The 14,748-nt window shown below is 38.5% G+C and overlaps 1 protein-coding gene across 3 annotated transcripts in view; it reads right to left on the reverse strand.

Annotated features, from left to right (window-relative positions):
- Positions 1-14,748, reverse strand: part of pigg (phosphatidylinositol glycan anchor biosynthesis class G) — a 98,330-nt gene that overhangs the window by 2,817 nt on the left and 80,765 nt on the right. For all 3 annotated transcript variants that reach the window (XM_048538526.2, XM_048538533.2, XM_059655061.1), the window contains 5 exons: positions 12,006-12,287; positions 9,515-9,975; positions 5,872-6,060; positions 3,200-3,509; positions 292-455 (listed from right to left, as the gene is read on the reverse strand). In XM_048538526.2, the coding sequence (XP_048394483.1) occupies positions 292-455; positions 3,200-3,509; positions 5,872-6,060; positions 9,515-9,975; positions 12,006-12,287 (1,406 nt within the window). The remainder of the gene's footprint in view (positions 1-291; positions 456-3,199; positions 3,510-5,871; positions 6,061-9,514; positions 9,976-12,005; positions 12,288-14,748) is intronic.

The following is a 14,748-nucleotide window of genomic DNA, read 5'->3' on the forward strand; positions in this document are numbered from 1 at the left end:
ATTCAACATCCCCATTCACTCAGATAACCTTGAATTCAGCTTGCCAAAAAAAATCTAGTGCCCTCTACCTTAAAATATTTAATTAGCCCACTTCCAATGTAGCATAAACCTTACAGATAAAAATTCTCATGTCTGCCAAAGGGGAACCTCTAATTTTAATGTCCCCCTAGAACCGCAAGTTTAAATTTATTTGTTAGATTTACCAAAGACTAAGTTTTGATCTAGGGTTATGAAGAAGCTGTGATTGTTTGCTCTTTTAACATTGACTTATTTACCTTTGGATATCATTACCTGTTTCTTTCTGAGCTCATGTAACAAGTTAGATGCACAGCCCACAGTAGTGGGCCTACATAAGTGCTGAATAGTGTAAGAAAGACTGCTGGCAATTCCACATAATTTTCGAAACCCACAAAACCAGCTGATATATCCACAGTTGCAATGCTATTTGAATTTCCCTGTACAGAAAATTAAAGTTAAATGAAATTAAAATGATTGCATATATGATTTTGAAGTCACCTCTCCAATATAAATAGACTGCCACAAGTGACAGAGCAGACAAAAGAAAAAAAATTATTGTAATATGTTCCATTTGACTTCACAAATGAAAGGCCGTTATGTTAAAACAAAACCACTAAAAATAGACGGACACCAATTCTAAAATTCAACTGTGATAAGAACAAAAAGTTGCCACTAAATAATTCATATGAATTTTATCTTTTGAGTATTAAACCCAAGATGTGTCAGGTCAGGTGGAAAAACTGCTGACTATCAATGTACTAAAATATACTGACAGATTTCTCATGGTTGCAATCTACTGAAATATACCATTAAGTCCAACTCGTTTAATGGTAGAATTCTGAGTCTAATATTAAATGAATTAAAATTACTGAAACAAATGGATAAGTTTTGTTATGTTTACAAAACTGTATACAGATCAGAGAAACTCAAATATGTAACGCAGTTAAGAACTGAGAAAGAAATGGATTCAGCTTATTATTTTTTCAGCCATGAAAATTAAGATATTCAAGGTCTCCACAGATGGTGCTTTTGTACTGCTTCAACTTTGATGTAGGTATGTTTATTTTTTTGGCTTAGGTTATCTAGGCAATAGATGAGTAATGCCATGAAAATTTCACAATGAAACTTCCACAATCTTGGAATGTTGTGCTGATTAGACATAAGTTTGAACTAAAAATAAGGGGGCACCATCGCAGGAGATAATGTAATGCCTTTTCCATGGAAATGACAGAGACTATTGTAATTAGAATGCGAAATTATCATTGTGTGTTTTCTCTAAGTAGCTTTTGGTCCAAAATAACCACTGTGTGTCTATAATTCTTATTCCTGGCACAGACAACAGTGTCAAGCTTGTTTTGAGCAGTACAAATTAGAAAATGATGATCAACATCCTGTACAACAACAATACACAACTCTGAAGTTGCTATGTTGGGTGAAACATGAAAACAGTGGATGAATATGATAGTGGACAAGGTTAGAAAGATTGTATTTAGGAATAGAGGTAACAAGGTGTAGAGCTGGATGAACACAGCAGGCCAAGGTGAAGGAAGGTCTAGGCCCAAAACGTCAGCCTTCCTGCTCCTCTGACGCCCATTGGCCTGCTGTGTTCATCCAGCTCTACACCTTGTTATCTCAGATTCTCCAGCATCTGCAGTTCCGACTATCTCTTGTATATAGGAATCTCTTTTTGTGGTTAAATGATAAGAAATGAGTAGCACCTGTAACATGGTGACAATTTTTCACAATAACAGGCAGCTTTTTTTATATAACCTTTTGAAACTCAAAATCTGACGACCTTATATTTAACCTTTAAGTAGCTACAAGTATACAGACAGCTCATATTATGTCTTGCAGTGCACCACTGGTATAGGTAAGTGAAGGCCACAGAGCTTTCACAGAATGAATCAAATCTTAGGAATGCAAAACTAACTCTCCAGATCATGGAAAACTTACATTTAAATTACTTTTGGAAAAAGTTAAAGTACTGTTGTGCAAAATTAGGGAAATTAACAGGTGACACTCTATTGCTCAGTTCAGTAGTTGTAACACAAAATTTGCTATAGGCTTTGCATTATTACTCAGGCTGTTTGATCATTTCCTGTAACAATGCATCTACAGCCTTCATTCCTGGTACAGGTATAATGATTCCAAGATTCTCCTAGCGTTTTGGCAACCAAAAGGACGCACATTCTTCCACTTTGGAATCTATTCAATTGTATAATTGTAAGAGGCTTTGTGAAAGTTTATCTTATCTGAAACTGATTCTAAAACTTTTGTGCATCCATTATATCAATGTTAAATGGACAAGTCAATAGAAGCAGTTTGGAGAATTACATCTTCACACTTAAAGGATACTGTCCTGTTGGTTGCAGATGAAATTTGAGGTTTGAAACATGAGGGAAAATGTCTTAAATTTACAATACAGCAAGTCTAAAACTGATTCCACCCATTACTCCATCTCACTGAAGACAGTTCTGCAATTATTAATTAACTATTTAACATATTTTCCCAAGCAAATAAAAATTGATCTTTACTTGAAGATCGGGGGACCTAGGTGTACATTTCCACAGATGTCTGAAGGCAGCGCGACAGACAGATGAGAGGGCTAAGACATTTGCGATATGTGCCTTTATTTGTTGAGTCATGGAATACAAGAACAGGGAAGATCATGCTATAAAATAGTGATTGGGACACCACTGGAGTATTGCATGCAGCTCTGGTCACCATATTATCAGAACGATGTGACTGCATGAGACAGGGTGCAGAGATTTACCAGAATACTGTCTGGGCTGGGGCATCTGAGCTGTAGGGAGATATTGAATAACTGGTGTTGTTTTCCTTGGAGCAGTGAATGTTGAAAGGGGATCTAAAAGAGGTACATAAGATTAAGGGGCATGGGTAGGAAGGCATCTTTTGTCAAATCAGGACAACTCAGTGAAAGGGGCAATCAAAATTTTGAAAAAACGCGTTAGTGAAATTAGTTTTGCATTTTTCAGATGAAATCTTTGTGATTGGTCACAGTTATAAGTGTGTTAGTAACTGGAAAATTCAGGTTGGTAGTAAATAATTGGTATCTTATTAAGTCAAACAGCTTAAAAACACGAAACCATCATCCTTTTATAGAAAACTAAATCTTAGAATTACCTATGCTAATAAAAACCAAGAGAGAATAAAAATGTACCTGAAAGTAAAAAGAGGCCTGGCCAAACCAGTAATATATTATGGTAATTTGTGCTGCATCATAATCCAATACTCTCCATATAAATTTGGTCAAAATGAATTGAACCACAAGAATAAACAACAAAACTGGCAAGTTGTGGGGGCGAAGAAGCAATGCAGTCAAGAGCACAAGTCCGTTGTACATTTCCCAGAGTCCTCTACTGTTTGTTGTTGTGTCAGGGAACACGAATGCAGATTTCAACAGGTCCTTCACTCCCGTAAAAAGGATGCCCAGGATGAACACATAAACAAAACGAGCTTCAATAATTCCCCTAACAAAAACAAAAAAAATGTACTTGTAATAAGTACAGTATGAACAGGACAGCTCACCAGTGGGTTGAATGGCTTTCTCAGTGCTGTAACTGGCTATGACTTTGAGTTTGCACTAACTCAAACTCTGAAGAGCACTCTTGTTAGATCCAGTCTGCCATTCTTTCCACATATCCCGACAACCTTTCCTCTTTTCACCACCCTAAAAAAACAATGCATTCCAATCCTAACCACTGTAGTTTTCCACCAGTTGACTCTGGTTCTTTTGCCAACTGCTTCCAACCTCATTACTTCTCTCTATTAATTGTATGCTTTTCATAATTTTAAACACCTCGTATCAGACAGCAGGGGCAATAGCAATACAATGTTTGCAACACAGGTTTGTAGGAAGTATGACCTTGGAAACCAAGTTTCCTGAGTGATTGGACACTCTGATAACAGCAGTTACAATACACTGTTGCCCTTCTCAACACATACCCCACATCCTTCACACTAGCTAGTTAAGTCAGAAGAATGAAAATGAAGGAAATCTCCAATGATTCATTGTTTGCCAACAGTGACCTAATCCTAGCAAGTTTTGAGAAGATTTGTAACTCAGGTTGAGGTTCTGGATGTGAGTTTGCTCGCTGACCTGGAAGGTTAGTTTTCAGACGTTTCATCACCATTCTAGGTAACATCATCAGTGAGCCTCCGATGAAGCGCTGGTGTTATGTCCCGCTTTCTATTTATCTGTTTAGATTTCCTTGGGTTGGTGATGTCATTTCCTGTTCTTTTTCTCAGAGGATGATAGATTGGCTCCAAATCAATGTGTTTGTTGATAACCACTCTCCCCTACATCAAAGACATTTCCAAAATGACTGCCAGACTATTTGGACCTCTTGGCATCAGGGTAGCCCACAAACCCACCCACACACTAAAACAGCAGCTAATGAACTTAAAAGACCCTACACAGACAACAAGCAAAATGAACGTCATCTACAAAATACCTTGCAAGAACTGTGACAAACACTACATTGGACAAACAGGCAGAAAGCTAGCCACCAGGATACATGAACATCAACTAGCCACAGAACAACATGGCCCACTATCACTCGTATCCTTACATACAGATGAGGAAGGACACCACTTTGATTGGGACAACACATCCATCCGAGGACAAGCCAAACAGAGACATGCACAAGAATTCCTAGAAGCATGGCATTCCAACTGGAACTCCATCAACAAACACATTGATTTGGAGCCAATCTACCGTCCCCTGAGAAAGAGAACAGGAAATGGCATCACCAACCCAAGGAAACCAAACCAGATAAATAAAAAGCGGGACATAACACCAGCGCTTCATCGGAGGCTCACTGATGATGTTGCCTAGAATGGTGATGAAATGTTTGAAAACTAACCTTCCACATCAGCGAGCAAACTCACATCCAGGGAGACCTAATGCTTTTGGTCAGCTTGAGGTACAAAGTAGTGAAAAACCATCACCAAGTTTACAAATTTTCCCTACTGTGAAACCATGCAAGAAACTAATGCAAGTAGACTGTCAACGGACCAGTACGAAGTATAACCTCTTTTGCTTTATTTACACAAATCCGAAACTGAAGTACAGATTGACAAAGCTAAAACCTTTCGTAAAACAAGTATCAAATGAATTTAACCAACTAAAACCCTAGAGATTACTGGGTGCAGTACCTAAACTTTTTTGACTGCCTCTCTTAGCAGCAGCCACTTACTCATTAGGGTCTTGGTTTGCAGAGTTATGTGGGAGCAGATTTGGAAGAATCCTAGTCTTCAATGACATGTTCACTAAGCCAGATTTTGCTTTATTTAAATACCTCACTACCTAAAACCAGACTGCTTTGAGTTCCAAGAAGTTTGCAATCTCTGTAAATAGCAGCCATACAGATTTGCACCAGAAACACAACTGTTAATAGTGTTTTGGCACTGCTCCTAATAAAGTGCATATGCCTTTTACAATCCCATATCACAAGTGATGCTATATAGGGAGCGCTGCACTGTTGAAAATGCTGCCCTTCAAAACAGGATAAACTAAGATACTGTCAGTCTGTTCTGATAGCTACTCAAATGCTGCTGCAGTTTCTGACAAAGCAACAACTTTACTTCAAACTGTAATTTCGAACTGTAAGAAAAGGCTATTCAGCTCATTAACTGTGCTCCACCCTGACCCAGATTCAATTACTGTCTCCAACCATAACAGTCCTGTTCCACCTGGATGATGATCCATGGATAACTATTCAATCTATATATCTAAAATTATGAATTTAGTTCTTTAAATTTAATGCTTAAATTGTGACATTAACCTTAACAAATGTGACAATTGCTTAAACACATTATCAAAGAACTTACTTTGAAATATGTTTATCTGGATTCCATGGGAATGTTACATTTCCAATTGCTGCACGATAGCAGTAAATTCCCACCAACCCCAGTGCCAGTGCTGCTTTCGAAACAGTGGAACATGTCCTCTGAACCAAAATAAAGATCAATAAGAGTGAACCTGCTGCCACTATGGAGAGTTCGGCTCTATGACTGGAGCTGCAAAGCAAAAATATATAAACAATATCTGTTGAACCAAGTCATTAAAATAAATTGAAAGCAAAACAGAAATTGCTAGAAAAACTGTGCTGGTCTCGCAGCATCTGTGGAGAGAAAGCAGAGAGTCCAGTGACCCTTCTTCACCACCACTGTCTACCACACCCTCAATTCATATTTTGGAACTACTGTAATTTTATATGATATGATTTAGATTCTACAGTAAGAATAGCAACAGGACGATCAGTGCTCACTGTTATTCGAAAATAAACCAGATAGCAACTTCTTTAATTGTATATACAGAATTAAGTGTAGAAATCAGGAAGTTGCTGAGCTGTCTTGCTTCCCAAAAAGCTTTGCTCTAAAGGTATCTCAGCAATAAGAGTATGAAATTGCAGTACTTACACCACTGATGCTGTAGAAAGAGTTAGAGCTTGTCCATTCCAATATAAGCAAATTTGTAAGGCTATAATTAGTCTTAATTACTGTTCGCCATCCTTTCTTGCACTGAAAATTAACTAAAATATGGAGTCTCATTTCTTCAGATTTTAGTTATTGGACATTTTATTTGTGAAACCTTTTCTTTCTTCTAACCTTGAAAGTTGGGGTCTAATTCATGATTGATTAAAAAAAAACCTTGTCAAGATAAATCACTATGTAATATACGTTTTAAATTCAGTGTTCAGAAAGAGTCTTTAAAACATTTTTATGCTTTCTGAAATTACCAGAAAGGCAGCATGGTAGCTCAGTCATTAGCAACGCTGCCTGACAGCACCAGGTTCGATTCCAGCCTTTAGTGACTGTTCACACGTCCTCCCGGTGTCTGCACAGGTTTCTGCCAGGTGCTCCAATTTCCGCCCACCATCCAAAGATGTGCAGGCTGGGTGAAGTGGCCAGGCTAAATTGCCCCATAGTGTCCAGGGGTGTGCAGGCTCGGTGGATTAGCCATGGAAATATGGGGATGAGGGTCTGTGTCAGGATGGGATGCTCTTTAGAGACTTGATGGGCCAAGTGGCCTCTTTCTGCATTGTAGGGGATTCTTTGATGCCGTAAAAATTGTATTATAAATAATCTAAATATATTCCACCAACTTTAGTAAAATAGGAGGGAACAGGAATTAGAAACTAAAGAACCTGCCTGACCAACCATTTTTTGAGGAAGGGGCAACCTAAACAGACTGTAGAAGCTTTACAACATATTATTCTCAAGCCTTTCACAAGCATTAAGCAAAGTTCTAGATTTAAGAATATATATAGCTAGGATTAAACCTATGGGTCTACACATAATTTGTTTAATCCAATAGGAAGCTGGTTGCAAGGTGGAGAAAACAATCAGTACTTGTTGGAACAATAATTTTGGAATGGGGGTGATAGAATGTAATGGTTAGAGGAGTATATGGAGTTCAGGCGTCAATGTTGCAGCTATTTCAGTTTTTAATTTACAAATAATTTGAAGTTAAAAATCCAACTTAAACCAGTCAAGTCTGATACTAAACTAGAAGGAGATGTTGTATTAGATGAAACAAGTTAAAATTGACAGAATGACGGTTACAAAATAAAGAACAGAATAAAAGATAGGAACAAAGAAGGCCATTCAGCCCCTCTATCTGTTCCACCTTTAATGAGATCATGGCTGATCTGTGACCTAACTCCACATACCTGTCTCTGACCCATATCCCTGAATATCTTTGCTGAAGAAAAAAAGTACTAATCACAAATTCAAAATTGACGAGTGATCCTATATCCGCTGTCCGTGGATTAGAGTTCCAAACATTGACCACCCTTTGTGTGTAGTACTGCTTCTTAACACCTCTCCTGAATAGTTTGGCCCTAATTTGCAGATTACACCTATAGCTGCCAAATACACAACCTGTGGAAATAGTTTATCTTCATCCACCCTGTCTTTTCCTGTTAATATCTTGAAGACTTCGATCAGATCGCCCCTTAACCTAAATTCTAGAGAAAACAAGCCTAATTTGTGTAATCGCTCCTCATAATTTAACCCCTGAAGTCCAGGTAGCAGTTTTGTAAATTTACGTTATGCTCCCTCCAAAGCCAATACATCCTTTCTAAGATATGGTACCCAGATCTGCTCACAGTACTCCAAGAAGCACACAGATTGATAGCAGATGGAATGTAGAATAGCAAAATATAAAATACAAGTTGCAAGAAATAATAGTCAACAATAATTATAATAAATGGTGTTGAAGTTGCTGCAGGTGACAGTTACAGTGATACAGAGTCTAGAAAAAGGACACACATATAAGGTTAAATGCCAGAGATTTAAGAATAGATAGCAGTCAGCTTTTATATTCACACATAGGGTTGAGAGATATGGTTATGAACTTGCAAGTTTCAAGAGTTAGTGATTGATGCAGAACCATAATCATATTTGGGAACAGTTAGATACACAGTTGACGGAGAATAAAACAATGTGGACAAGGGCAGGCTGGTGTTCAACAGAAGGAAAGGGTTGCTTCAGCCTGTTTTTGTGTTGCAATTTCTGTATGATTTTGTGATTAATGAATTGTTTAAAATACTGTTAAGCACTGAACAGCCACACACACACGCTTAATTGCAGCATTTATAGTGATTACTGGTTGTTGTGCTCAGACATAAAATAACTAATTTGCAGCAAAATTATTTAGCAAAAGGTTGATCATAAAAAAATGGAAAAAAGACTTGCATTGACATTAAGCTTGCTATGACCATGTGGTGTCTCAAAGCATTTTTTTCTGTTTTTGATGTGTAGCCATTATTGTAAAGGATGAAACATGGCAGTCAATATCTGCACAGAAAACACCCACAAACAGCAATGTGATAACAACAACTTAAACTGTTTTTGTGATGTTAAGGAGTAATAATGTCCCCCGGCCTTTTGTCATTGGTGCCATAGAATCTGTTATATTTACCCAGTGAGGCTGATGATTAGATTAGATTAGATTCCCTACAGTGTGGAAACAGACCCTTCGGCCCAACAAGTCCACACCGCCCCTTGAATCATCCCATCCAGACCCATTCCCCCTATAACCCACACACCCCTGAACACTACGCGCAATTTAGCATGACCGATCCACCTAGCCTGCACATCTTTGGACTGTGGGAGGAAACCGGAGCACCTGGAGGAAACCCACGCAGACACGGGGAGAATGTGCAAACTCCACACAGACAGTCGCCTGAGGCTGGAATCGAACCCGGGTCCCTCGTGCTGTGAGGCTGCAGTGCTAACCACTGAGCAACCGTGCCGCCCAAGATGGGGTTTCAATTTAACCTGTCATCTGAAATGCAGCAGATTTGACAGTGCAATGTTCCCTCAGTCCTAGAATGTCAACTTTGAGTTTTGTACTCACGCATGGAATGGGACCTGAACCTTGAGAGTTAGAAGCGACAGTACTACTGTCCACTGACAATTTCAATGTTTTGTAGGGATAAAAGTACAAGACTGCATCTATATATACCTTGTCAGCCAGTGGCCAAAGTCTGGTTCGTGAGCCCATTTGATCCCAGTCTGGTTGAGGGAGCGGAGTACCCGACAAAACACAAGGATAACCCAGGGGCTCAGCAAGGCCAGCCACTTTTCATAGCTTTCACCTGAACACGTATAAGCTTTGGATTTATCATCTTTCTGGTCACAATCTGAAGTTTCGAGTAAGCCACAGATGGTAGTTTGCTGTTCATTGCCATCAATGTCTTCTGGATTTTTGTTTTGTTTTGATTTGCCTTGGAGGTCACTGGGTGCAAAATATTTTCTGCAGACATCTTGAAACAGCACCAACAAAAGTGTGTTGATGAGAAAGTACCATGTTTGATGTTCTTCTTCTATAAAACTGCTCGATCCAAGGCTCAGGGTATGTCCAAAAGTCCCAAGTAACAAAAGCAAATCTAATTCAGACCAGCTCGAATTGGCTACTGCACAAGTCTGTGAGGGAAAGAAAACACAATACAAGTTAATAAATTAGATAACGGTAAACTGTTTTAATGGATTTGTTCAACAATCATCCCCGATTTTATATTGAATTCTATTACATTATAAATTTTGCGTTAATTTAGAATGGCAGCAATCAGTAGAAAAAATATGCAAATTCAAACACGCTTTAATGTCACCAAAAATAAAAATTACAACAGGAACAGCAAATAACCTCAGGTGGAAATCTCTAATCCAGGGGTTAGGTGAATATATTAAGTACTGATCTACAACATTGCTATTCACAACAATAAGTATCCTATTATTCATCCGCAACATTTATGCTACTAACTCAAGAATCTGCAGTGGAATGGAATGTTATATGACTTCTGCACCTCGGAGCCACACTTGCTATACATTGCAAATGTAATAAATCCAAAAACACTACCCGTGCAGCACCAGAAGAGGCGCTAACAACCCAGGAAACAAAGCAAAACTTCCAATACGGCCCAACCAGCATTTTAGTGTTTACGTAAGCAAATAATGACGATTATATTTACCAATCTTGTTCCCCTTTCCTTTCAGCCTCATTTCCTTTAACCGCCAACAAAATCTAAACTTGAATGCAGATGTCATTGCTGCTTCAAGCACTGATCCAAGAATTAATTCCACAACCTCAACAACTTCCCTCTTTCTTTATTTTAATTTCCTTCATTCTTGTGCCGATGGCCCCTTCTTCCAGATCTCAATCAAGAAACAGCTTGAATAAATAAGTTACATATCTACACATGTTAACAACCTCAGAATATCCCATTGCCTGCAAAGTGCTCTGAGGGGGTTTTGAATTGTAGTCGCTGCCTGAATGTTGGGAGCTACAAAAAAATTATTTTAATGACACTGATTTGGCGATAAATATAGATCAGAACAGAAGGGAAAATGCCCCTGTTCTTCAACATTAACATCTGCATGACATTGTAGACCTAGTTTAATGTTTTATCTGAAGATGACACCACTGATGCTGCAGCAGTCTGTCCTTGTAACAGTCTAAATTTTGTACTCAAGTCACTAGGGTTGGTCTTGAACCTACAACCTCCTAAATTAGACACAAAAGTGTTAGGACCGAACCATATGTGACAGTCTGCTGCCTCATACCCTGTTATAGCACTATGCCATTTACAAAATGCACTGTTACCATGTTTCCCTATTACTGTGCCACGTAACAGAAGATTTAAATTCTTAAACTTTTCTTTGAATTTTGTATTTCCTCATACTAGGTAAAATTCGAGCAAATATGTGATGTACCCTCTTTAAAGACACATTACACTTTGTATAATGTTGTCTAACAACCCTCTAACTAAGAGCTTAAAATTTCAGACAATTTCATCATTTTAACTTGTAACAAAATCCAAAATATATTTTTATGGTCTTTTCAACTGAAGATAATGCCTTTAATACCCTTAACTTGAATCTCCAAATTCTTCTGGTTGTGCATATTCTAGAGCTTATTCTCAGTCACAGTAAAATTATCAATGTTTATTTTTCGAACATTTTCACAACAGCTCCACTAGCTGCTTTTAAACCTATTCTCTCATTTCATCAATATCCTTTTCTCACTTTCTTTGAGTTTTTAAAATAATTAACTAGACCTCCCATTTTGACATCATCTGCACAAGTTCATATCTTACCCCGGTGAGGTTGGAAGATCTGGAGGACCTGCAGAGATGAGGTAAAATTAAATGGATACAAGCTGGACAAATAAGTCCATTCATGAGCCATGAGTCACTTCCTCTGTCCCTAGTCATTTTGTGAAGTCCAACAAAAACGTACACTCACCAAAATCTAAACATTTGCAGCAATCGCCTTTGCAAAATTTAGAAGAGTAGTTCCTGGCACAAATAATGTGAAGAATTCCAAGCCATAAAAACACACAAACCTACAAATGTACAGTGAATGTCTTTGCATAAAGTCAAAACCTCGACAATTTGAGTGAACAGAACTGCTGGTATTTTTCTTAATTTTCACACATTTCAATGACAGTGAATCACCTTGTGTTGAGGCTTCCCATTTGTAAAATGCTTCCATAGAGTTGAAGTGAGCACACATTGCAGGGCAGATATCAGTACAATCGCTGTTGCAGCTAGCAGCCAGGATACGTCACAAAAATAGCAGGATGTCTTTGTTGATGTACAAACAATAATATGAATAGCTGTAAACATCAGACACAGCAGATAGAACAGGAGGGAGTAGAATGTTGCTGACAGCGGTACTTCAAATTCAGCAGTGCTGCCCAGTGCATCTGGAGTACTCACTATCAGAAGGAAAATCACCTAAAAATATAAACAAACATGTCAGATACAAATGGATTTCCCACAGTAAGTCAAAATTTTAAATTAATACATTCATCGTGCGGTTGATAATGGTATGGACACCTGCCGTTTTGGAGCTTGTAAAACTCCATACAGCAGTAGAAGTGCACAACTGCAAATGTGAGTTCAGGTGTGCATAATTAATCTGAACCAAACTGCTCAATAAGAGTTCACAATTTAATAAAATATTTGATGTAAAATGTGAAGGAAACAGTCATCTCTGGTTGCCCAGACCTGAGAGGGTGTTAAGTTGGAGAACTCAGGATTTCGACACAGCTACAATAAATGAACAAACAGCAATACTAATACAAAGTGCATTTAGAGACAGTGGCATGTTCATGGCCTTGCTGTTTTTGTCCTTGGTGGTTGGGTCATAGGATTGAGACACATAATAAGCAGAAGCTCAAAGTTGCTGCTATGAATCCTGTAGGCAAAGTGCACTGGACACCAATCAGTAGACTATTTTGCATAGTATTGAGTTTCTAACTACACAAATCCAAGTGTGTGTTCTATGAGAAGTTCACTGAAGCCTCATGAAATGAAGCACAAATCTCAGTCTTTGCCTCGAGCTGGCAATCAATATTGGTTCTCTTAAGTTGCTCATCAACGATGATCCCAAGTACATTAAGGGAGGGAGACTGAGGTAAGGTTATGACAATGAAGTTCACGGGTAAGTGAATTGGTTCATTATGGGTGAGGGAAACACTGCCTGACACATATCTGATACAAAAGCCACTTGTTAGCTCAAACTTGGATGCCATCCAGGTGCTAGTTTCAAAAGAAAAATCATTCACAGGATGTGGGCATCACTGACTAGGCCAACATTTACTGCATATTCCTAATTTCCCAGAGGGCAGTTAAAAGAGGATACCGCATTGCTGTAGAGAACAGCAGTTTCTTAACAAAAAGGACATTAGTGGCTAGATGGTTTTTCTGACAATTAATAATGGTCATCATTTGACTCTTAATTCCAATTTATTTTCATTGAATGCAAAGTCCACCATCTGCCATGGCAGGATTTCAACCTGAGTTCCAAAAACATTATCTGGCCTCTGGATTAACAGCCTATCAATAATAGCACCAGGCCATTCTCTCCTCTTGGTGCTGCTACAATCTTTGTCATCTTCTGTACACAGAATTATTTCACCGTATCATGTTCAGTGAACATGACTGGCTTGGCATTGACATTAATGATGATGGGATCTTCAAGAGGAGGTAACTTTGCTACTGAAGCTGCTAAAGGTTCTTGCCTTTGTTTTGCGTTCATGGCTGGGCTCTGCTACAGTTGAAATAAACCACTTATTGGATGAATATTTTCTCAGATGTGGAGATTGGCATTCAAATGCATTAAGGTATACTGAAAATTTCAAATAGCCACTAGTCATTATGAGAAACCTTTGAAGGTTACGGCACAGAAATGCTTTTTGTATCAGTTATAGAATCATAGAGTTATACAGCACAGAAACACACCCTTCAATCCATGCCATAGAAGTTTCCCAAACTAAACTAGTCCCACTTGCCTGCATTTGGCCAACATCCCTCCAAATCTTTCCTTTTCAAGTACCTGTCCAAATGTCTTCTAAATGTAACTATACCTGCATCTACCACTTCTAACAGTTCATTCCATATGGTAAGCACAATTAGAAAAATCTTGTGCAGCACAAGACCCATTTAGTTTTATTGTCCTTTTAGTAAATGATTAGGAATTAGGTGAGCCATCTTAGCAGAACCATCCTGACCAAGAATGTCACCAGATCCAAAATGTTAACTCTGATTTTTTTTTCAGAAGCTGCCAGACCTGCTGAGCTTTTCTGGCAAATTCTGTTTTTGTTCCTGATTTACAGCATCCACAGTTCATTCTGTTTTTATTCAAAACAAGAAGGTCCCATATCCAATCCGTGGTCTTTGAGATATCTGATCTCACTGGGACTGGGAGCACAGCAGTTAGCCTCAGTGCCCACAGCTGATAAGGAATGGTGTATCTTCATGGACTCCTGTTCCTGCTCATTACTCAGAAACCACTTTCACTCTGTGGACAGCAGGAAAGGACAGAATCAAAGTACAGAGTCCCCAGAGTCAGCCAAACCTGCCGAAACCAGATGGCTAGGTTCAAACAAGGTCCGATTAATGCCTCTATTTAGTTTTTTCCTCAAAGTCTTGCAAGAATTTTCCTTTTCAAACATCTATCTGATTTCTTTCTGCAAGATTTTTTATATAGAATCTTAACAGTGTAGAAGCAGGCCATTTGGTCCATTGGGTCCACACTGACCTTCCAAACAACATCCCTCTCAGATGCAGCCCCTTACCGTATCCCTATAATCCTACATTTCCCATAACTAATCCATTTAATTTACACATCCATGGACACAATGAGCAATTTAGCATGACCAATACACCTAATCTGCACAAACTTAGAACAGTG

Source organism: Stegostoma tigrinum, chromosome 1 (assembly GCF_030684315.1).
Source record: "Stegostoma tigrinum isolate sSteTig4 chromosome 1, sSteTig4.hap1, whole genome shotgun sequence".
In the NCBI taxonomy this organism is placed as follows: Eukaryota; Metazoa; Chordata; class Chondrichthyes; order Orectolobiformes; family Stegostomatidae; genus Stegostoma; species Stegostoma tigrinum.